We start from the raw sequence: 24108 nt of genomic DNA, 5'->3' as shown, positions 1-24108 counted from the left end.
TGCGAAATATCATCGTGCACTTTCATCAGTGAGGTTTCAGTGCTGTGGAATTTTCTGAAGCCGGATTGAAAGGGATGTAGGAAATTCATTTCGTTAATGAAAGAAGAAATTTGTTCTTTAATAAGTTTTTCAAAAACTTTAGATATCGCGCTGAGCAAGCTAATAGGCCGAAGATTAGATAAACAAGCTAAATTACCTTTTTTCTTGATGGGGATTACTTTGACACATTTCCATATGCGGGGAAACACTGATGAATTAATAATTGAGTTAAATAAATGACGTACATATGGCAGTGCATGAGGCAGGATTAACTTAATGTATTGTATGGGAATATTATCCAGCCCGACCGCATTAGATTTAATCGAGGATACGGCGCTCATAATTTCATAGTCTTGGATAAGCTCAAGGAAACCATTGTTATTTGTGGGAAGGTAAGAACTGAAGAGTTGTCAGCGGTAAAATTGGAAGAAAAGTAATCGTTGATATCGTTTGCAGAATGGTCAAAGTTATTTTGGACCGCTCCTTTTTAGAAGCACCGAGTTTTTTAATGTTATTCCAAAGTTGCTTACTGGGAATTTCCATATTAAAATTACGTCTATCAAAGTCGATTTTAGACTTTTTAATTAGTTCATTTGCATTATTTCTGAGGCGTTTATAATGGGCATGATCTTCAACACTTTTGCTGCACTTCCAATTTCTATAGGCTATATCTCTGTTGACCATAGCTCTTTCAATATTCGTATTGAACCAAGGATTAATTCTCGGTTTGGCAACTCTTAGTGGAAAGAATGAATCATGAATTCGGTGTAGATGGCCATTCAAAATATTAACTAGCATATCAGGGTGATCGATACTAATATATTCGCTCCAATCGATGTTGCCGAAGGCATCACTTAGTCCCTGGGCGTCATAATTTTTGTAGTCCCTATAATGTATTAGCTCTGGTTCGAATTTTACTGAAAATTTAAGCGAAGAAAATATCAAGTCATGTTTTGAGATTCCTGACAGAGATACCTGTCCAAATCTAAGGACCGCGTTAGGGGAATCCGTTAGAAAAAGATCAAGCAAGGAACAGCCCGTTCGGTGAAAAAACGTGGGCTCATCATTAATACACGTGTAGGATATGTTCAATAAAACATCTTTAAAACGTTGCGATTTACCAGTGTGCTTTAGCAGGTCTGTGTTGAAGTCACCCAGGAAAAATGTGGAATTATACTTGACAGTATATTCATCGAAATGATATAGAAGTGTTTCCGAGCAATCTACATTCGGAGGGTTGTAGTACACCCCTAAAAGAATCTTATCAATACCACACTGGATCTCCAGCAGCAGAAATTCTGGTATAGAATGAGAGTAATCTGTAAGTGTGGATTTCCGCACAATCCCACTTGTTAGTTTATTTTTCACATATATGCATACTCGGCCCCCGTGTCGATTACGATCATTCCTGAATAGTTTGAAGCCGTCTATAGCAATCATAGAGTCGATAATAGAAGCATCAAGCCAAGTCTCTGACATGCAAATGATGTCTATTTTGCTATTATTGATCAACATTCTAAGTTCATTTAGTTTAACAAACCTTCGTGCACAAAGACTTTGGACATTAACATGACAAATATTAAGTTTATCTGTGTATAGTGCAGCATTTAGAACAGACTTAGGAATAATCATGTTTGTAGAGGTATTGTTAAACAATTGGCTAGCCATAATCAGTGCAATGAGATACAAGAAACTTTACACGAGAAGCAATTCGCAAAGCTTCCCCACATGAAAAGATAACGATAATAGAGAACATATTCTTACATCTAGAAGCTTCTTCTAACATTAATTAATGCACTTAGGGACCATTCATAAATTACGTAACGCAAAAATTGCCCAAAATTGACCCCCCCCCCTTCCCCCTATGTAACAAATTGTCACAAATTTTTCCATCCCCCCCTCCCCTGTTACGTAACAAATTCCAAGAAAAAATTTTTTTTCTTCGATGAAAACATGTTACGTAACGATCTAGTTAACACCCCCTCCCCCCTATGTCACAACTTGTCACAACTTGTCGTACCCCCTCCCCCCTAAAAGCGTTACGTAATTTATGAATGGTCCCTTATGTCGCAGTTCAACTGACAATTGGAAATAATATCATTAAAAGCACAAAACAGCATCAATGGAAATTTCATTTGTTGTAGCACAAAATAATACTAGCAGCACGATATCGTCTGTTCAGCAGTAATATAAATAGCATCCGCAGAAGTAGAAACAGCAGCAACAACAGCGGCAGCACCAACAACAGCAACAGTAACAGCATCAACGGCAGTCCGTTCCATCATCATGTTTATAGTACAGCGCAGCACAAACTATCAGCAACAATTACTTTTAGGAAGGAACAATCATGGAAAACTCGAGGATCGGATACAAAGGATAATAAGAAAAAACTTGGGGAAAAGGCAAAAACAAGGATAGGTGTAATATTTTGACTTTCAGGGGAGGTTGGAAACACAGGAAAAATCTGGAAGGTATAATGGGAAATGAGGAAGGAAAGAAGAGCTTAATGGAAAGGTAAACTGAATTTTGTAGATAGCTGAAGAACCGAGTGAAGGGCTTCAACTTTTCCATGGTCATCCACATGAACAAGGCCATCACGAACAAATACCTTTTGTACGCGCCCTCGTAGCTTCAGTTTGTATGCTTCAGCACGAACTTCCATAGCAGTAGCCGTAAGATGCTCATTAATAAAAACTCTGTTCTCGTTATCGAAGCCTACATGCCGCTGGCATAACGCTCCATGTCTAAGGTATCTCTTGAAGAAATAATCCCTTTGGTGGCGAAAGGCGAATTGACAAATAATCAGTGGAGTTGATCCAGTCGTGATAGCTTGCTTCGATAATCGTTTCAAGTGAACGAGCGAACGATCATCGCAAGTATTTAACAGCTCCTTACAGATGTTGCGAAAAATAAGAGGTAAATCCTCGTTCGGCACGTATGGTATTCCAAATACGATGAGGTCATTTGATCTATCCATTCGGCTCACGCGTTCGTCAGTAGCATTCAGTTCATTGCGGAGTTCCTTCACCGCTTTTGTTATATGGTTTATTTCAGACGTGTACTCAACCTTGATTGCAGCGAAATGACTCTCCAGATTGTCCATTCGGTGTCCAAGTTCAGCTTTCCAAGATTCAATTTTGGTCAATATTTGCGCGTTAGAATTGGCGAGCAGCTTTTGGATATTCACCCATAGGCTATCAAGGTTAAAACACCATTCGTTTCGACACTTTCTTGTTTGTGATTGCTCAGTTTATTTTGGTTCCGATGTTTGTTGTGAACCATTATGACAGTGCAGATTGAAAGGTGGAGTGAGCAAGTTATAAAAACAGCGAAACTTCTGAAGGGATTTTTATCTTATATGTTATTGCGTTGGATAATTAGATCGCGTTTTATCACACTTTATAATCACAAGAAGTGCAAACTTTGGCGCGTTCCGAAACTTTTGCTGCATTCAAGCGAGCCGACACTAGCGCAGCGAATTATAGATCATACTATGTTGCGTTTCGGCTTCGCCTCATCAGAAACCGACACTAACACATTGTCGGAATAGATTAGCGCCGGCTTGACGCAAATCCCTTAAAACTAAAACACACTATGTGTTTCAATCAAACGACTGATCAAACGTGATGTCCCGTTCGAGCAGAAGTTCTGTTTATGCCGATGAGACACAAGTGAAGCCGAAACTTGTCTTGGCTTAGCAGGCCTATGCGAAAGCACTATGCTATATTTCACCCTAAGGAGGAAAAATTGGTAAAAACCAAAATTTCTCACTAGGGTGAAAATTTGTTGGTAAAAACCAGTCTTTGTACAGGAGGGCACAAATCCTTATTTCATACTATGTTGCGTTTCGGCTTCGCCTCATCAGAAACCGACACTAACACATTGTCGGAATAGATTAGCGCCGGCTTGACGCAAATCCCTTAAAACTAAAACACACTATGTGTTTCAATCAAACGACTGATCAAACGTGATGTCCCGTTCGAGCAGAAGTTCTGTTTATGCCGATGAGACACAAGTGAAGCCGAAACTTGTCTTGGCTTAGCAGGCCTATGCGAAAGCACTATGCTATATTTCACCCTAAGGAGGAAAAATTGGTAAAAACCAAAATTTCTCACTAGGGTGAAAATTTGTTGGTAAAAACCAGTCTTTGTACAGGAGGGCACAAATCCTTATTTCATACTATGTTGCGTTTCGGCTTCGCCTCATCAGAAACCGACACTAACACATTGTCGGAATAGATTAGCGCCGGCTTGACGCAAATCCCTTAAAACTAAAACACACTATGTGTTTCAATCAAACGACTGATCAAACGTGATGTCCCGTTCGAGCAGAAGTTCTGTTTATGCCGATGAGACACACAGAACTTCTGCTCGAACGGGACATCACGTTTGATCAGTCGTTTGATTGAAACACATAGTGTGTTTTAGTTTTAAGGGATTTGCGTCAAGCCGGCGCTAATCTATTCCGACAATGTGTTAGTGTCGGTTTCTGATGAGGCGAAGCCGAAACGCAACATAGTATGAAATAAGGATTTGTGCCCTCCTGTACAAAGACTGGTTTTTACCAACAAATTTTCACCCTAGTGAGAAATTTTGGTTTTTACCAATTTTTCCTCCTTAGGGTGAAATATAGCATAGTGCTTTCGCATAGGCCTGCTAAGCCAAGACAAGTTTCGGCTTCACTTGTGTCTCATCGGCATAAACAGAACTTCTGCTCGAACGGGACATCACGTTTGATCAGTCGTTTGATTGAAACACATAGTGTGTTTTAGTTTTAAAGGATTTACGTCAAGCCGGCGCTAATCTATTCCGACAATGTGTTAGTGTCGGTTTCTGATGAGGCGAAGCCGAAACGCAACATAGTATGAAATAAGGATTTGTGCCCTCCTGTACAAAGACTGGTTTTTACCAACAAATTTTCACCCTAGTGAGAAATTTTGGTTTTTACCAATTTTTCCTCCTTAGGGTGAAATATAGCATAGTGCTTTCGCATAGGCCTGCTAAGCCAAGACAAGTTTCGGCTTCACTTGTGTCTCATCGGCATAAACAGAACTTCTGCTCGAACGGGACATCACGTTTGATCAGTCGTTTGATTGAAACACATAGTGTGTTTTAGTTTTAAGGGATTTGCGTCAAGCCGGCGCTAATCTATTCCGACAATGTGTTAGTGTCGGTTTCTGATGAGGCGAAGCCGAAACGCAACATAGTATGAAATAAGGATTTGTGCCCTCCTGTACAAAGACTGGTTTTTACCAACAAATTTTCACCCTAGTGAGAAATTTTGGTTTTTACCAATTTTTCCTCCTTAGGGTGAAATATAGCATAGTGCTTTCGCATAGGCCTGCTAAGCCAAGACAAGTTTCGGCTTCACTTGTGTCTCATCGGCATAAACAGAACTTCTGCTCGAACGGGATATCACGTTTGATCAGTCGTTTGATTGAAACACATAGTGTGTTTTAGTTTTAAGGGATTTGCGTCAAGCCGGCGCTAATCTATTCCGACAATGTGTTAGTGTCGGTTTCTGATGAGGCGAAGCCGAAACGCAACATAGTATGAAATAAGGATTTGTGCCCTCCTGTACAAAGACTGGTTTTTACCAACAAATTTTCACCCTAGTGAGAAATTTTGGTTTTTACCAATTTTTCCTCCTTAGGGTGAAATATAGCATAGTGAATTATAGATGTTTAAGCAGGGAAAAATAGCTAATTGAACTGCGAGCACACCACACTTTACTGGAAAGCACTCATCCCTTAAGAAACGCTTACATCGAAAAAGCAAATCCTTCCAAGAAAATCAGTGAATGTGGCAACTCTGCCACTAAGCGAAACCCGAGCAAATACGCATGGGTTCAAACACCACATAGCCCCTTGAAAAGACCTTAAACATGGTCCATGACAAAATTCACAACAATCAAGACACCATAAAATGGTTTCGATAACCCATAAATATACCAACATATGGTATTTTATATGGGATCTATCGGACCATGGTGATGGTGTTTTCATGGTTTGAACCCATTCCAAACTCCCATGTCAAACCCCATGACCATAGGGGTATTATGGGCTTTTCGTTTGCTCGGGAAGCTACACCAAAACGAATGATGAAAATATTTTCACTTATCGGACAAAAGGATGGCCTTCCATCTGCACCGAAAAGTTAATAAATAGGAACATAATAACAGGAGGTGTCGTGACCACACTTCGAAGTTATTTCAAATTTTTCAAAGCATAAATTGACATAATTTCAATGATTGTTCCTATATGAATGAAATGACAAAGGTTTCAGGTTAACACGTCAATAACTTTGCAATTTATAGAACAATTTTATATTTTCAGTTATCATATAATAACAGTCATCTCTTCCAAACAACTTAACCGTCTGCTGCCAACCCCGTGGTTTTATGTTGTTACCTCCACTAAAACCACTTCAAAACACTCCCACTTGTCATACAAGTACATTGTCTGCTTGTTGAAATCATATGAAATTCTTGACCTGTATTCAATGCGGAGAACTCGGTAATAAAATTGTTTTACTGAATAGATTAACGGACGGGATCGCCAGTAAAAATTTCGCTGAGCCCGGTGAATCGAACTTAATTCGTAAAATTTAGCCATTTGAAAGAGATACAAGCAGAATTTTAAGAGTATGATCATCGCGGTTATGTCCTGGACATTACCCACCCCTAGTTTTTTGCTAAGCGTGATTCATTTCTGTATGCTAGGAAAAAGATTCCGATGGTTGTTTCGAGAGATTTCAACATTTCAAAGGAAGAAAATATGACATTTGTTCATTTCATGAATGAATGTCTCAACAAGCTTAGAATCCAGCGCATCCCCTATCAACGCAGACGCCAACAACAAAGGTTCCATAATTATTATAAAGAATAACTTGAAACATTCCCACATATTTCATTTAGTATCATTCGATTTGAATTACAAGTCAAACGAGTAGTCACGACACTCCGGTTATGTCCTAGACATGACCCACCCATCTTTTTTTGGTAAAACCAGTTATTGCGTCAAGCCGGCTCTAATCTATTCCGACAAAAAGTTAGTGACGGTTTCTGATGAGGCGAAGTTGAAACGCACCCGTGTAACAAATAAGGATTTGTGCCTTTCAAGTGCAAAGACTGGTTTTACCAAAAAAAAATTTCGCCCTAGTGAGAAATGTTAGTGTTTACCCAATTTTCCTCCTTCGGGTGATATATATATATATATATATATATATATATATATATATATATATATATATATATATATATATATATATATATATATATATATATATATATATATATATATATATATATATATATATATATATATATATATATATATTATATATATATATATATATATATATATATATATATATATATAATATATATATATATATATATATATATATATATTGTACACAATTAAATGATCTTTCTTATTTTCACTTACAATGACAATACTATGCATACAGTGCCACCTAGCGGCGACAATGCGAGTTAGTGTGTTTTTTCCATGTAAACTGTCGAAAAATCTCATACAAACTTCAGGCACGTTGGTCCGTTAGCTAGACTTGTCCGATTTGCTTCAAATTTGGAGCAAGTACTCCTGGTGGGACTAGGAATAGACTCAGGGGTGAACCGATTGAGTTTTCAAACATTCATCATTTTTCTAGGCACTCTAATATATATATATATATATATATATATATATATATATATATATATATATATATATATATATATATATATATATATATATATATATATATATATATATATATATATATATATATATATATATATATATATATATATATATATATATATATACAGGGTGTTTGGTTCATGGTTAAGAATCTCTCGGGGGGTGATAGACTGCCGTATTTGGAGAAAAAGATTGTTCTACACACACCATCAAATCTCAACCGTTACAGAGTTATTGAACTTTTAGTGTAAAAAACTTATTCGCTTTAAAATACCTCTAACTTTAAAAGTATACATTGTATTTTAAATGTTTTAGTTCCATTCGAAAGGTGAGAAAATTTAGCATTGAGCGATGCTCTCACATGTTTCAGCTAATGAGTTTAAGTAGCCTTTTCAAAGTAATTTATTGAAAATTAAACAATTTTAAACAATTTTTCGTTCATTTCTTGAAAATCCTAATAGTTAACCTCATCATTTTAATAATTCAGATTGTTAGTCTTGATGAGCTGCTTAGTTCGTTCTTTGACATGATACACTTACCTTTTCTTATTTTCATGATTTTGGGTTATTCAACTTGGATATTTTTATCTTATTTTCACTAGTACCAGCTCTAATTGAAAAATTATGTCACTTATTGTACTTTTTTTCTTTTTATTCGAAAGCCAGGAAAATTTTACAGTGAAAGATGTATTAATACCTTTCAGTTAAGTGAATTTAGTATTCTTTTAAAAGTAAATTAGTTTAAAGGTAGTGCTATTATTAGCATTTTCGTTAATTTTCTTAAAATAGTAAATAATAAACATCACCATTATTATCATGGAAATAATGCATCTCAGCAAGTTCTACAGTTCTTTCTTTGACTCCATTCAATTATCTCTTTTGGTTTCGACGCAAAATCGTTTTCATCACATCGTTTCATATGCAAAAATAACGATTTCGAACCCACTACATTTGTGGCGAGCTCATACTGTGTTAACTATTAAATAGCAGCAAAATGAAAAGATATATAGACAAAGTGTCTAATAAAAAGTTATAGAGAACATTAAGGGGCATCAAATGAACAATAGTAACGATAAATTTTGTTTATAAATAATTAGAATAACTAAAAAACTCTCCAAAGAACACAAATTTTGAGTTATTTCGTTAGTAAAAAATCATTTAGTACACTTAACTAAAAGATATTTGTACATACACTGATAGGACATTTTCTCAGATTTCCAATGAAATCTTGTAAATTACGATATAAAGCATATTTTTTAGATTAGAGTCTTTTAAGCACTTGCAAGTCGGTTACAGGAAAAGTATAGTAATGAAATTACAGAGAAATGAGAAGAGATAGAAATATGACGTCCAAGAACAAATTATGAATCGTCTTAAAACCCAACTTTTGGATAATGGATATTGCTATAATCATACTTCATTATTTCGAGAAAATTAGCAAAAACCTCCTCAAAAACACTAACTTTTAACTACTTTACAGCTAAAAGGTAATTAAAACTAATTAACTAAAAGATATGAAAACACCATACAATAGGAAATTTTCTCACCTTTCGAATGGAACTGAAACATTTAAAATACGAAGTATATTTTTAAAGTTAGAGGTCTTTTAAGACAAATAAGTTTTTTACACAAAAAGTTAAATAACTCTGTAACGGTTGAGATTTGATGGTGTGTGTAGAACAATTTTTTTCTCCAAATATGGCAATCTATCACCCCCCGAGAGATTCTTAACCATGAACCAAACACCCTGTATACAGGGTGTTTGGTTCATGGATAAGAATCTCTCGGGGGGTGATAGACAGCCATATTTGGAGAAAAAGATTGTTCTACACATACAATCAAATATTGAACTTTTTGTGTAAAAAACTTATTTGCCTTAAAATACCTCTAACTTGAAAAGTATACTTTGTATTTTAAATGTTTTAGTTCCATTCGAAAGGTGAGAAAATTTCGCATTGAGTGGTGCTCTCACATGTTTCAGCTAATGAGTTTGAGTAGCTTTTTTAAAGTAATTTATTGAAAATTAAACAATTTTAAACGATTTTTCGTTCATTTCTTGAAAATCCTAATAGTTAACCTCATCATTTTAATAATTCAGATTGTTAGTCTTAATAAGCTGCTTAGTTCGTTCTTTGACATGATACACTTACCTTTTCTTATTTTCATGATTTTGGGTTAAACAACTTGGATATTTTTATCTCATTTTCACTAGTACCAGCTCTAATTGAAAAATTATGGCACTTATTGTACTCTTTTTCTTTTTATTCGAAAGCCACGAAAATTTTACAGCGAAAAATGTATTAATACCTTTCAGTTAAGTGAATTTAGTATTCTTTTAAAAGTAAATTAGTTTAAAGTTAGTGCTATTATTGGCATTTTCGTTAATTTTCTTAAAATAGTAAATAATAAACATTACCATTATTATCATGGAAATAATGCATCTCAGCAAGTTCTACAGTTCTTTCTTTGACTCCATTCAATTATCTCTTTTGGTTTCGACGCAAAATCGTTTTTATCACATCGTTTCATATGAAAAAATAACGATTTCGAACCCACTACATTTGTGGCGAGCTCATACTGTGTTAACTATTAAATAGCAGCAAAATGAAAAGAGATATCGACAAAGTGTCTAATAAAAAGTTATAGAGAACATTAAGGGGCATCAAATGAACAATAGTAACGATAAATTTTGTTGATTAATAATTAGAATAACTAAAAAACTCTCCAAAGAACACAAATTTTGGGTTATTTCGTTAGTAAAAAATCATTTAGTACATTTAACTAAAAGATATTTGTACATACACTGATAGGACATTCAAAATTAGCAAAAACCTCCTCAAAAACACTAACTTTTAACTACTTTACAGCTAAAAGGTAATTAAAACTAATTACTTAAAAGGTATGAGAACACCATACAATAGGAAATTTTCTCACCTTTCGAATGGAACTGAAATATTTAAAATACAAAGTATACTTTCAAAATTAGAGGTATTTTAAGACAAATAAGTTTTTTACACAAAAAGTTAAATAACTCTGTAACGGTTGAGATTTGATGGTATGTGTAGAACATTTTTTTTCTCCAAATATGGCTGTCTATCACACCCCGAGAGATTCTTAACCATGAATCAAACACCCTGTATATATATATATATATATATATATATATATATATATATATATATATATATATATATATATATATATATATATATATATATATATATATATATATATATATATATATATATATATATATATATATATATATATATATATATATATATATATATATATATATATATATATATATATCATAAAAATCGACTCTGATATATGTATATTAGAGTGCCTAGAAAAATGATGAATTTTTGAAAATTCAATCGGCCCACCCCTCGATTCCTAGTCCCACCAGGAGTACTTGCTCCAAATTTGAAGCAAATCGGACAAGTCTAGCTAACGGACCAACGTGCCTGAAGTTTGTATGAGATTTTTCGACAGTTTACATGGAAAAAACACACTAACTCGCATTGTCGCCGCTAGGTGTCACTGTATGCATAATATTGTCATTGTAAGTGAAAATAAGAAAGATCATTTAATTGTGTACAATTTTGTTGAAGACTACTAGTCAATCGGGCTTTGTTAAATAAGTTATTAAACTTTTAACGATGTGGTGTCTGAGTCAGTTTTGCATGGGGCCTATCAGGGCATGGTTGTGTATCGGTACTCGATTCCCGCCAACTATACATTGCCAAAACCCTTGATTTTCTTTTGATCATATCTCCGGTACTATTTACTCTAGAATCAAACCACAAGATGGCTTTTGAAGAAAATTGTTCAAGGAATCTATAAAAAATATTATTTTTTGCCGGCAGTGTTGCCAACTATGCGATTTTTTCAGTTAAATATTAAAAGTTAATTTTTCTCTAAATACATATATTTTAATTTTGAAAATTTTAATGCCATCGCGTTCCTCAGACATTTTCACATCAAAAACACTTATCATCCCAATATAATATGGGCGCATCCTGAGATACACCGTTTTGAAGAGAAAAAACCGCAACTTCCCATATAAAATCGCAAGCGCACAACACTAAAAAACCAACTTGAGTATTCTGAGTTCAAACATAATTTTTTGTGAAGTAGGCGAAAAATGATGAAAAACTAAGTTTTTGGTTTACTTCTAGCAGATCAGAGTCGATTTTTATGACCGTTTGAAGATTTTCTCAATTTTGGCCAATAAAAATGGAGTTTTTCCTTCAAAACGGTATATATCAGGATGCCCTCATATTATATTGGGATGATAAGTGTTTTTTATGTAAAAATGTCTGAGAAACGCGATGGCATTAAAATTTTCAAAATTAAAATATACGTATTGAGAGAAAAATTAACTTTTAATATTTAACTGAAAAAATCGCATAGTTGGCATCACTGCCGGCAAAAAAATAATATTTTTCTAGATTCCTTGAACAATTTTCTTCAAAAGCCATCTTGTGGTTTGATTCTAGAGTAAATAGAACCGGAGATATGATCAAAAGAAAATCAAGGGTTTTGGCAATTTCCTAAAACGGGGGGTGCTCCCATGACCCGAGGGGTGGTTAAATTGACACAAAAATTTGGGTTTTCATATATTGACCCTAGATGAATAATTCCTTCAAAATTGGTTCAAATCCGTGAAGGTCGATTTCAAGTTTGCATCTTTTTTTGATCACTTCGCGTGGAATGACCCATTTTCATTAAGACTACGCGTCAGATGATAAATTGAAATACAAATACAAATATAACCATTCCGTAAAATAACCTTCGGTGAAATGATTCCCCCTATCGCCCCAAATGGTGGGCTTAAGGTTGAAAAGGTTTTAATGTTATTGTTTTTGTTGAATACATGTGAGTATATTACTGTAGGGTGTATATAATGTGCTAAACCAAGAAATGTATAATTAGACAAATATACATATTCATCCATCATGCCTTATATGAATCTGAATACTCACCGGCAATTTAAACCATTCGTCAACGCGTACTTGAGGAACTTTGCTACGTTTTGGACGAATCAAGACGTAAATTGCACGAATGTCTGAACAAGCATATAGTATTTTCTCCAGTAATACCTATAAAAAGACAAAAATTTAAATTAAAAACAACTCAAAATAACGTCATTACAAAAGAAAACTTTTATATTCATTTCATAATTTTTTTTATTTAATTCGTTTATTTGGTAAGGCACGTTTGCGTTAGTTTAAAGATGCCATTTTTTCTATGTTGTACATTTTTAATTTCTTAAAACTAGAGGATTACACATTTCAATATTATTTTATTTTTATATAAAGAAACTAAAAACAAAAATACAGCCGACTTATACATATACAAGAGGGGGTAATATAATATTCGTAAGATTAGGGGGACGGGTCACTTTGTGTATTCTTTGTATAGTAATGCACTTTATGATTTTTAGAAGGGAGATTGTTGAGGCAATTAATTATTAACTAAGTGGAACATTTTAAAAGCTTATTAGCTAGAAATAACTAGGAGGAGTGGTTCAATTTTATTAAGATTAGGGGGGAATAATCAGGGCTATTTTTAAGTAGTGGTACTGTTCACGCCGAAGTGAACATAATTTCATATAATTATTTTAACCCCCAAAATCAACACCAGCAGACAGTGTGCCAGATAGAACATTTTCTCCCCCGAAGCACAGATGAAATTATTCTTTAGTTTCAATCACCTAAGGCAAATCCTGCGCTACGATCATCGTTGCCCAGCTGACTGCTGCCAATTGCCACTGGAGATGAACAATGCTTTTTGCAATCCGACGGTTTCCATGCAAATTCGTCGCCGTAGCAGCACCGAGAGCAGATGATCGCACACGGCTGGGTCATCTTCCCCTTCAGCCGTCTCATGTCCTGTGGGAGCAGCAGGGCAGTACGGCAGTACAAAGTTTATCGCCGATCAAGACAGTCTAGCACAACTGACTGTGCGTCGCGCTAGCCGTGCATACGTTGCACACCGCTTCCCCACAGACCGGGACTTAGAAAATTCGGAGCAGTGAAATTTGAATATAAATTCTTGTAAATAGTGTAAATAAATGTTATGATTACAGTAGGACTTTCTGGTGTTGTGTGGACTGGAAAGGTCCGAAGAAGGCGGAAAAGAACGCCCTTTTGCTGGCCTGTGCGGGGCCAGCCAAGTTTGTTTCGTTCCGGGTGCTGTTCGTCCGCCCTGTGTTTCACTGTCTTTTCTCGGGCATGAGTATCGGCCAGATCCCGGCGTAAACATGATCCTTCGAGCCGGATAGACCCTCAAGTCCGCAGGATGGCGCTCCATTTACCGCAAGCCAAGCGGTCCGCTGCAAAACGCGCGCAACGATCGCGCTTTTGTTTTCGCGAGCGCCATCGCGATCAACCCGGTCTGTGGGAGAAAATGCAATGGAGACTGCACCCATTTTCCAATACTGCGAAGACGCGGATCGAGATTACTTTCGCTGCTGATTTGGAGAATCGGCGGCCAGCTGGAGAGCTATGCAACATATCTGCCAGCTGTAGGACGCGTTTTCCATCGCATCATCGACGGAAATGGGTGAGTGCAGTTCCATTCAAGTGTGGTGAATAAATCGGTGCGTCTGGTAGTCTTTTTTCTTGCCGTTGACGAGGAAACACAATTCGCGAAAGTTACACACCGACCGCGCTGTAACAGTAGGTCCAAGCAGGACCGATTCGTGGCCACAACACGTCCCGCTTTCGCTGCGATTCTTCGGGACGAGCACCGTTGTGAGCCATTTACGTCATCACATATTAGTGAGCACCCTACGACGAAGACTACCAGCCCGATTCACACTCGAAACCAGCCATATTGTGGAATCAGATGCACAAACCAACGAACCCACGTCATCAATTCGCGGCAAACCGACGGCCGCCTCAACTAGTGCAGCACAGAACGCCGTTCTTCGTATGTGTCGCCAACAGACAATCGAAACGGCGCGTGATCGTGTTTTCCCTACATAAGCCTGCACTAGATTTGCTCTACCGGCATTAGAGCTGTATCGTACCCCGTACACGCACACTAGGCACATTAAGGATCTCTGGTGGCCAAAATACGCACAACGTCAACCCACATATACGCACGATTCGTTCTTCCTGGAAGCAATTGGCTTCACTTTTCCCGTCAAAGACGACCGAAGAACGATTCTCACACACACATACAACTACAGACGGATGTCGAGTCACTTTCCGACCTGGGAAGCAACCAAGTGCTTCATATTTCACCGTTGGTGTTTTCTGGTCCCACCAAAGGGCGATTTGGTGGATTTATGATCGCGTATTCGCCAGAAATCATGCAACCGGATGGTGACATTCGCCAAATTCTTCACGTCATCCGTCAGCTCACCCGATACTGGATCAACTTTCCGTGGGATTCTGTTCCTCAACGCACTCCTTGTGGTTGGACCGGAGGAATCCATCTTTTTGCGTGTAATCCGTTCACGGATGTACGGATTGCACCACAAAGTTGATCACATCGCATCACTACATGCAGTAAGAAACGACGACACGGTTTTGTCACCACCATCATCGAAGCCATAGCAGTAAACACCCGCCGGACGAGATCCCGGCCCTCACTCAGGGTATAGAGTCGCCAGACGAGATCCTGGCCCAAGCTCGGGGGAATCGAGCAGTTCCTGAAGCATCTGTAAAGAGCACAAGCCTCGCCGGGCGGGTTCTCGGAACCCCCCGGCTGTGACTTGACAATAGTTAAGTACCCTTTTTTCGCTCAACAGCAACGATGTTTGCGTACAGATTTCTTATATTTCAGTATTCATCGTGATCGTTACCCACCGCACTATAGTCTGTACGCACATCTATCCGGACAGAATTTCGAACCGTTTTATCATGATCGTAGGTGCACTCATCGCTACATCAACGAAGCTCTACGATCACCATTCCGACAGAATATCGGACTCCACCCTCTACGAGCATAATCCCGACAGAATATCGGTATGAAATCAATTATCATCACCACGAGCGTTTGTGACGTCACGAGATCACCACTCCAGTAGCAGGCTGGACCGCACAGATGTTTTCTGTGATCGCCGTCGACGAGTCACCATCGCCTAGCAACACTATCTCCGGACAGTTTCTGGTCCGTTCTACATCATCGCAAGAACCAACATTATCAATATTCCAGTAGTTCACGATCGGTTCGGCCAATCTCGGTGGCCTAAGCAACTACTAGTTGAATTTCCTTGATAATTCAAAGCGGGGAGAATGTTCACGCCGAAGTGAACATAATTTCATATAATTATTTTAACCCCCAAAATCGACACCAGCAGACAATGTGCCAGATAGAACATTTTCTCCCCCGAAGCACAGATGAAATTATTCTTTAGTTTCAATCACCTAAGGCAAATCCTGCGCTACGATCATCGTTGCCCAGCTGACTGCTGCCAATTGCCACTGGAGATGAACAATGCTTTTTGCAATCCGACGGTTTCCATGCAAATTCGTCGCCGTAGCAGCACCGAGAGCAGATGATCGCACACGGCTGGGTCATCTTCCCCTTCAGCCGTCTCATGTCCTGTGGGAGCAGCAGGGCAGTACGGCAGTACAAAGTTTATCGCCGATCAAGACAGTCCAGCACAACTGACTGTGCGTCGCGCTAGCCGTGCATACGTTGCACACCGCTTCCCCACAGACCGGGACTTAGAAAATTCGGAGCAGTGAAATTTGAATATAAATTCTTGTAAATAGTGTAAATAAATGTTATGATTACAGTAGGACTTTCTGGTGTTGTGTGGACTGGAAAGGTCCGAAGAAGGCGGAAAAGAACGCCCTTTTGCTGGCCTGTGCGGGGCCAGCCAAGTTTGTTTCGTTCCGGGTGCTGTTCGTCCGCCCTGTGTTTCACTGTCTTTTCTCGGGCTTGAGTATCGGCCAGATCCCGGCGTAAACAGGTACTGTGGGCATTTCTTAACGAGATTAAATATTGATCAACTAAAACTAGAAGATAGGGGGGCACTTAAGTTTTGTTAAAATATTCAAGGGAAAGAACGGGGGGGAGTGAAGTCCTACATCTGTGCATCAGAGACATGGGAGAGACGATGGACAAGGCTGACAGGGGGGAAGATCTAAAATTTCAGTTTCCGGCATCAGGAATCAACAGTAAGGGATACAGATTGGGACAGTTGCATTATGTATTGAGACGCCGAGCGGTCTTTCTCGAGCCGACAGGGGAGAAATGATAAGGGCAGTTAAATTTGGATATTGATGGTTTTTAGGAACGTGTATATGAAGGACATGTAAAGGGACATTGGTTGATCTTCCTCGGGCCCGAAGGGAATGGAATAGTTGAGATCTGGCAGAACAGTAATCGGCGCATGCCCAGTAGGGTGGGATAAAAATTAGATTCCAGCTCCGAGTAACTTTTTGGGTACCTTTTGGGTCCTAAAACAACTGTGCAAATTGTTAGCTTGATCGGTGAAACTATATTTTTGCGCCCACTGTTTGAAGTTTACATGGAATTTTGTATGGGAAAATTAACTTTTACAAAATAATTCTTCCAGGAGTCGCCCATTACTTCCTAAAAATAAATCGTTGTGTGGCTTTTATAGTAAATTTAACAAAGAAGCAAAATCTCAAAAACCACAAAACGATCTGACGCTTGAGAAAAAAGTTATTAAGCAGAAACCGATTGATGCTCTGACGATTGAAAACATATTAATTTTTTTTCTAGCACCACTGCTGTTGGTTGTCCAATTATTCGCAATTTTGTTTTAATCCTCTCTTAATGTATCTAAATCGTTTATCTACACTATTTGGGCACTTCGCAAGGTTTTGAGGGATGAATTGAGGCTTCTTTTGTATATAATAAGAGAAAGTTAAAAATTTTGTATGTAATTAGACCGTTAGAAGCAGTGATGCTATGAAAAGTGAAATTTTCATCAATCTTCAGGGCATCAATCGGTTTTTGCTTAATAACTTTTTCCACAAGCATCAGATCGTTTTGCAGTCTTCTAGACTTTGTTTTCTTGACAAATTTCCTATAAAAATCAGACATCTATTTTTTTAGGAGGTAACGGGCGACTCTTGGAAGAATTAATAAGCAAAGGACAATTTCCCCATACGAATTCCCATGTAAACTTTAAACCGTGGGCGCAAAAATATACTTTCATCGATCGAGCTAAAATTTTGCAGAATTGTTCTGGGAGCTAAATGGGACCCAAAAAGTTACTCGGAGCCAATTTTTTTTTTCTTTTCGTATAACCATGTCCCACTCTAATGCACAGACAATATGGTCGATCTCGTGATAACTGGTGTAATTGATGCCCCCAACATACTCTCGTAAATTAATGTAAATGTACCCCCTAGAAGTTTGGGATCGAGGGATTTTTTAAGACTTGACTATCAAAGTACTGAATATGGACAGAACGAACCCATTAGGGCGATGTGTAGTATTTTTAAGAGCGTGTACGAATTTTTTGACTTCTTTGTACCTAGTGATGTTTTTAGAAATAGACTTAAACAATGAACTTTTTTTTCATTCGTTATCGAGCACTCAGTCGAGATAGAAGTCTTTTGTTGTCGGTCCGTACACTCTATAGCGACAAATAGTGTTAATCCGCGTTCAAGGTTATTCGCACACTCCACGCCTAGTCGAGGTTTCAGTATTTTTCCCTTCTTTTGTGTTTCTATTTCTGAATACCGTTAACCAGTTAGTGACCAGTGAAGCAGCGTTTTTCTGGTAAACCATCTGGATACCGTTACATACACAAGCTAAGTATTAGTTTACGTTTGCCCTTCCTGGTTCTCTTACCAACGTGCACCGGGCAATAGGCCCGTGCAAAAATGACTTTCCCTGACGGTTCATCTCAAGGTGAGATGGACGTCGAAACAAAATCGGCTCACCGGCTCAAAGTATATCCAAGCTCGGCCACCGGGCCATTCGTGATCTTCTTTCGGACCAAAGATAAAAAGTGTTTGAATCTGTTGCAGATTTCTCGAGTTCTGGCGGATCGGTATTCGGCCGTGACAGAAATATCGAAAATTCGCCCTGATAAGCTTCGGGTGGTTGTTAACAGTTTGACTCAGGCAAACGATATTGCTGGCTACGAGCCCTTTACGAAGGAGTACAGGGTGTATATTCCAGCTAGCAGGGTTGAAGTCAGTGGGGTCGTTTCCGATTCGAGTCTGAATTGCGAGGACCTGCTAAAATATGGGACTGGCTGTTTCAGAGACCCCATGCTTAAGTAAGTGAAGACACTGGAATGCAAACGTTTGCATTCAGCATCAGTCGCAGCTGACGGCAAGAAAATATATGTCAACTCAGACTCTTATCGGGTGACCTTCGCCGGCTCTGCCCTACCCAACTACCTTCTCTTTGACAAGGTTCGTCTACCTGTTCGCCTATTTGTGCCGCGGGTCATGAACTGTACTAATTGCAAACAATTGGGACACACAGCCTCCCATTGTAGCAATAAAGCCCGCTGTGGGAAATGCGGTGGGAATCTTGCGGATGATTCCTGTGGTAGAGATGTCGAAAAGTGTATCTACTGTGGGAGAAACCCACATGATCTCCCTTCATATCCCTCGTACAAACAGCGCGAGGAAAATCTTAAGCGTTCCCTTCAGGGACGCTCTAAGCGATCTTTTGCAGAAATGCTTAAGATAGCTACGCCACCTGTCTCTACGAACATCTTTACCAACTTGTCTACTGACGAAGGCGACTGTGATGAACCCCAGGAAGGAACATCTTCTGCTGTGCCTACAAGTAGTAGTCCCCCTAAAATAACTACTCATGGTCCCCCTAAAATAACTACTCAAGGAAGTACTGGTGCAAAACCGAAGCAAGTCCCTCCCGGTCTCAGTAACCTGAGCTCAGAAAAGGAGTTCCCAGCACTTCCAGGAACATCAAAAACCCCAAGTGTTCCCATATCTCAGCCAGAGAAAGAAAACCGTGCTGGCTTAATAAATTTCTTTGACATTGTGGACCGTATTCTTACAGCGTTAAATATTTCTGACCCCCTTAAAAGTATCTTGATAAGCTTTCTCCCCGCAGTAAAAACATTTTTGATGCAGTTGACTGCGAAATGGCCCCTCTTTTCAGCGATTGCATCCTTCGATGGTTAATTCATCGAACGAGGTCAAGGATTTAATCACTGTTCTACAGTGGAATTGCAGAAGCAATATCCCGAAAACCGATTCGTTTAAAATTTTACTAAATAATTTGAAATGCGATGCATTTGCCCTATGCGAGACATGGCTCACTTCAGAAATAAACCTACACTTCCACGATTTTAATATTATTCGCTTGGATCGAGAAAACTCTTACGGAGGAGTACTTTTGGGGATCAAAAAGTGCTATTCTTTCAATCGAATCGACCTCCGCTCGACACCAGGCATTGAAGTTGTTGTATTGTATTGCTTCCACCTACATCCCCCCTAGAGCCTCAGTTAGCCACCGACGGCTTTTCGATATTGCGGAACTCCTCTCCGCACCGAGGCTAGTTTTAGGTGACTTCAACTCCGACGGCACGGCATGGGGTTGCCTTCATGACGATAATCGATCTACTCTACTCCATGAGCTTTGCGACAACTTCAATATGACTATTTTGAATACGGGTGAAATAACACGGATTCCTGCCCCTCCAGCGCGGCCGAGCGCCTTAGATCTATCCCTCTGCTCGACATCGCTGCGGTTAGATTGCATGTGGAAGATAGTCCCTGATCCCTACGGCAGCGACCATCTGCCAATCGTAATTAATATTGCCAACGGTTCAGGGCCACCGAATACAATCAATGTTTCGTATGACCTCACACGAAATATTGATTGGAAGAACTACGCGTACGCGATATCCGACAAAATCGAGTGCACTCAAGAGCTTCCTCCGGAGGAAGAGTACGGGTTCCTGGCTGGCTTGATTCTCGATACCGCGATTCAAGCTCAGACTAAACGCGTACCAGACGCGAACTCACGCGGGCGTCCTCCCAATCCATGGTGGGACAAAGAGTGCTCAGACGTGTACGCGGAGAAGGCCGCTGCGTATAAGACCTTCCGGGTCGACGGGCTGCCAGCTAGCTACCGACAGTACGCGATGGCGGAAACGCGCATGAAGAGTTTGATAAAAGCCAAAAACGTAGCTACTGGCGCCGGTTCGTCGACAGATTAACGAGAGAAACATCGATGAGCACTCTTTGGAGTACGGCCCGGCGCTTACGAAACCGAAACAGTACTAATGAGAGTGTGGAGTATTCAAACCGTTGGATATTCGATTTTGCCAAGAAGGTTTGTCCGGATTCCGCCCCGGCACAGAAGATCTACCGCGCCGCGTCCCCTCACAATAACGCGAACGAAACACCGTTTTCGATGGTGGAGTTCTCACTTGCTCTCTTATCATGTAACAATAAAGCCCCAGGGCCAGACAGAATCAAATTTAACTTGTTAAAGAATCTGCCAGAATCTGCCAAGAGACGCTTGTTGAATTTATTTAATAAGTTTCTTGAGGGTAATATTGTTCCTCATGACTGGAGGCAAGTGAAGGTCATCGCCATTCAAAAACCAGGAAAATCAGCCTCCGACCACAACTCGTATCGACCGATTGCGATGCTGCCCTGTATCCGAAAGTTGCTCGAGAAAATGATCTTGTATCGCCTCGATAATTGGATTGAAGCAAATGGCTTACTGTCAGATACACAATTTGGTTTCCGCAAAGGCAAAGGGACGAACGATTGTCTAGCGTTGCTCTCAACAGAAATTCAAATGGCTTATGCTAACAAAGAGCAGATGGCATCAGTTTTCCTAGATATAAAGGAGGCTTTTGATTCAGTTTCTATCAAAATTCTTTCTGATAAGCTGCACCAGCATGGTCTTTCACCGACTCTAAACAACTTTTTGCTAAACTTGCTGTCTGAAAAACATATGCATTTTTCGCATGGTGATTTATCGACATAACGAATTAGCTACATGGGTCTTCCCCAGGACTCATGTCTAAGCCCCTTCTCTATAACTTTTACGTGAATGATATTGACGAATGTCTTGTCAATTCCTGCACGCTAAGGCAGCTTGCAGATGACGGTGTGGTCTCTATTACAGGTCCCAAACCTGTCGATCTGCAAGGACCATTGCAAGATACCTTGGACAATTTGTCTGCTTGGGCCCTCCAGCTAGGTATCGAGTTCTCCACGGAGAAAACTGAGCTAGTCGTATTTTCAAGGAAGCGTGAACCAGCGCAACTACAGCATAATGGGTCAAACTATTGCTCAGGTTTCAACTTTCAAATATCTCGGGGTCTGGTTCGACTCTAAAGGAACCTGGGGATGTCACATTAGGTATCTGAAACAGAAGTGTCAACAAAGGATCAATTTTCTCCGTACAATAACCGGAACATGGTGGGGTGCCCACCCAGGCGACCTGATCAGGCTGTACCAAACAACAATATTGTCGGTGATGGAGTACGGGAGTTTCTGTTTCCGCTCCGCTGCGAACATACATTTCATCAAACTAGAGCGAATCCAATATTGTTGTTTGCGTATTGCTTTGGGTTGCATGCACTCGACACATACGATGAGTTTAGAAATGCTGGCGGGCGTCCTTCCGCTGAAAAATCTATTTTGGGACCTATCGATTGCTCATCCGATGCGATATCTTGAACCCGTTAGTAATTGCAAATTTCGAAAGGCTTGTCGAGCTCAATTCTCAAACCCGATTTATGTCCTTGTACTTCGATTACCTGGCACAAAATATCAATCCTTCTTCATACTATCCCAACCGTGTCAATCTCTTTCATGCTTCTGAATCAACTTTATTCTTCGACACATCCATGAAAGACGAGATTCGTGGAATCCCGGATCACATACGTCCGCAAGTGATCCCAAGCATCTTTCATAGTAAATTTCGAGAAGTCGACTGCAACAAGATGTTTTACACCGACGGGTCAAGCCTCGACGGATCCACTGACTGGCTTCGGTATATTCAATCAAAACCTCACCGCCTCATTCAAATTCAATGATCCTGCTTCAGTTTACGTCGCAAAACTTGCTGCTATTCAGTATACCCTTGGGATCATTGATACTTTGCCCACCGATCATTACTTTATTGTCTCGGATAGCCTCAGCTCAATCGAGGCTCTCCGTTCAATGAAACCTAGAAAGCACATTTCATATTTCTGGGGAAAATTTGGGAGCACCTGCTTGCTTTGTCTGTAAGATCGTACAAGATTACCTTAGTTTGGGTTCCCTCGCATTGCTCTATTCCAGGTAATGAAGAAGCGGACTCTTTAGCTAAGGCGGGCGCTTTACAAGGTGACATATATGAAAGATTAATTAGCTCAGCGAATTTTTCAGTATTACTCATCAGAGAACCCTCGAAAGTTGGCAAACTTCATGGAGCAATGGTGAACTGGGATGGTGGCTACATTCGATAATCCCTAAGGTATCGACGAAACCTTGGTTCAGGGGGATGGATGTGGGTCGGGATTTCATTCGCGTGATGTCTCGGCTCATGTCCAATCACTACACGCTGGACGCACATCTCCGGCGTATTGGGCTCGTGGATAGCGGTATCTGCGCTTGTGGCAACGGTTATCACGAAATCGAACATGTTGTCTGGGCATGCGCCGAGTACTGTTCTGCCAGATCTCAACTATTCGATTCGCTTCGGGCCCGAGGAAGATCACCCAATGTCCCGGTTCGAGATGTACTAGCAAGCCACGATATTCCCTATATGTCCCTTATATACACGTTCCTCAAAACCATCAATATCCAAATTTAAATGCCCCTATCTTTTCTCTTATCATTCCCAGAAGTGCCCTCTTCCGCCTACCGTCCCCAGCGATGGTTTGATACGACTCCAAGACGATACAAAACATCTGTCGAATGAACCAACAACACGAGATCTACAGTACAACATCACACGCGCAACGCGGTGTGTTTCCGATCCGTATCTGAGCCGTACTACGAAATCGTCTGGAGGAACCCCTGCCGGCTCGAGGAAAACCGTCCGGCGTCCCAATACTTGATGCATCCGTTCGAATTTGTAATCCTGACCGTTGATTCCTGATGCCGGAAACTGAAAGTTTATATCTACACCCCCCCCCTCCCCCTGTCAGCCTTGTCCACCGTCTCGCCCATGTCTCTGATACACAGATGTATGACTTCACCCCCTTCTCCCCTTGAATATCTTCCCAACACTTATGTGCCCCCCTATCTTCTAGTTTTAGTTGATCAATATTTAATCTCGTTAAGAAATGCCCAACAGTACCACTACTTTAAAATAACCCTAATTAATTCCCCCTAACCTTGAACCACTCTCTCTAGTTATTTCTAGTTAATAAGCTTGTAAAATGTTCCGCTTAGTTAATAATTAATTTCTCCAACAATCTCCCTTCTA

At 39.5% G+C, this 24108-nt stretch overlaps 1 protein-coding gene across 4 annotated transcripts in view; it reads right to left on the bottom strand.

Annotated features, from left to right (window-relative positions):
* The window catches only part of LOC131682921 (putative fatty acyl-CoA reductase CG5065), an 833091-nt gene that overhangs the window by 500188 nt on the left and 308795 nt on the right, over nucleotides 1-24108 (bottom strand). For all 4 annotated transcript variants that reach the window (XM_058964735.1, XM_058964737.1, XM_058964736.1 and 1 more), the window contains one exon: nucleotides 12732-12848. In XM_058964735.1, the coding sequence (XP_058820718.1) occupies nucleotides 12732-12848 (117 nt within the window). The remainder of the gene's footprint in view (nucleotides 1-12731; nucleotides 12849-24108) is intronic.

Source organism: Topomyia yanbarensis, chromosome 2 (genome assembly GCF_030247195.1).
Source record: "Topomyia yanbarensis strain Yona2022 chromosome 2, ASM3024719v1, whole genome shotgun sequence".
NCBI classification, from domain to species: Eukaryota; Metazoa; Arthropoda; class Insecta; order Diptera; family Culicidae; genus Topomyia; species Topomyia yanbarensis.
Note: the sequence above shows the minus strand (reverse complement) of the source record. Positions and strands in the feature narration are given on the sequence as shown.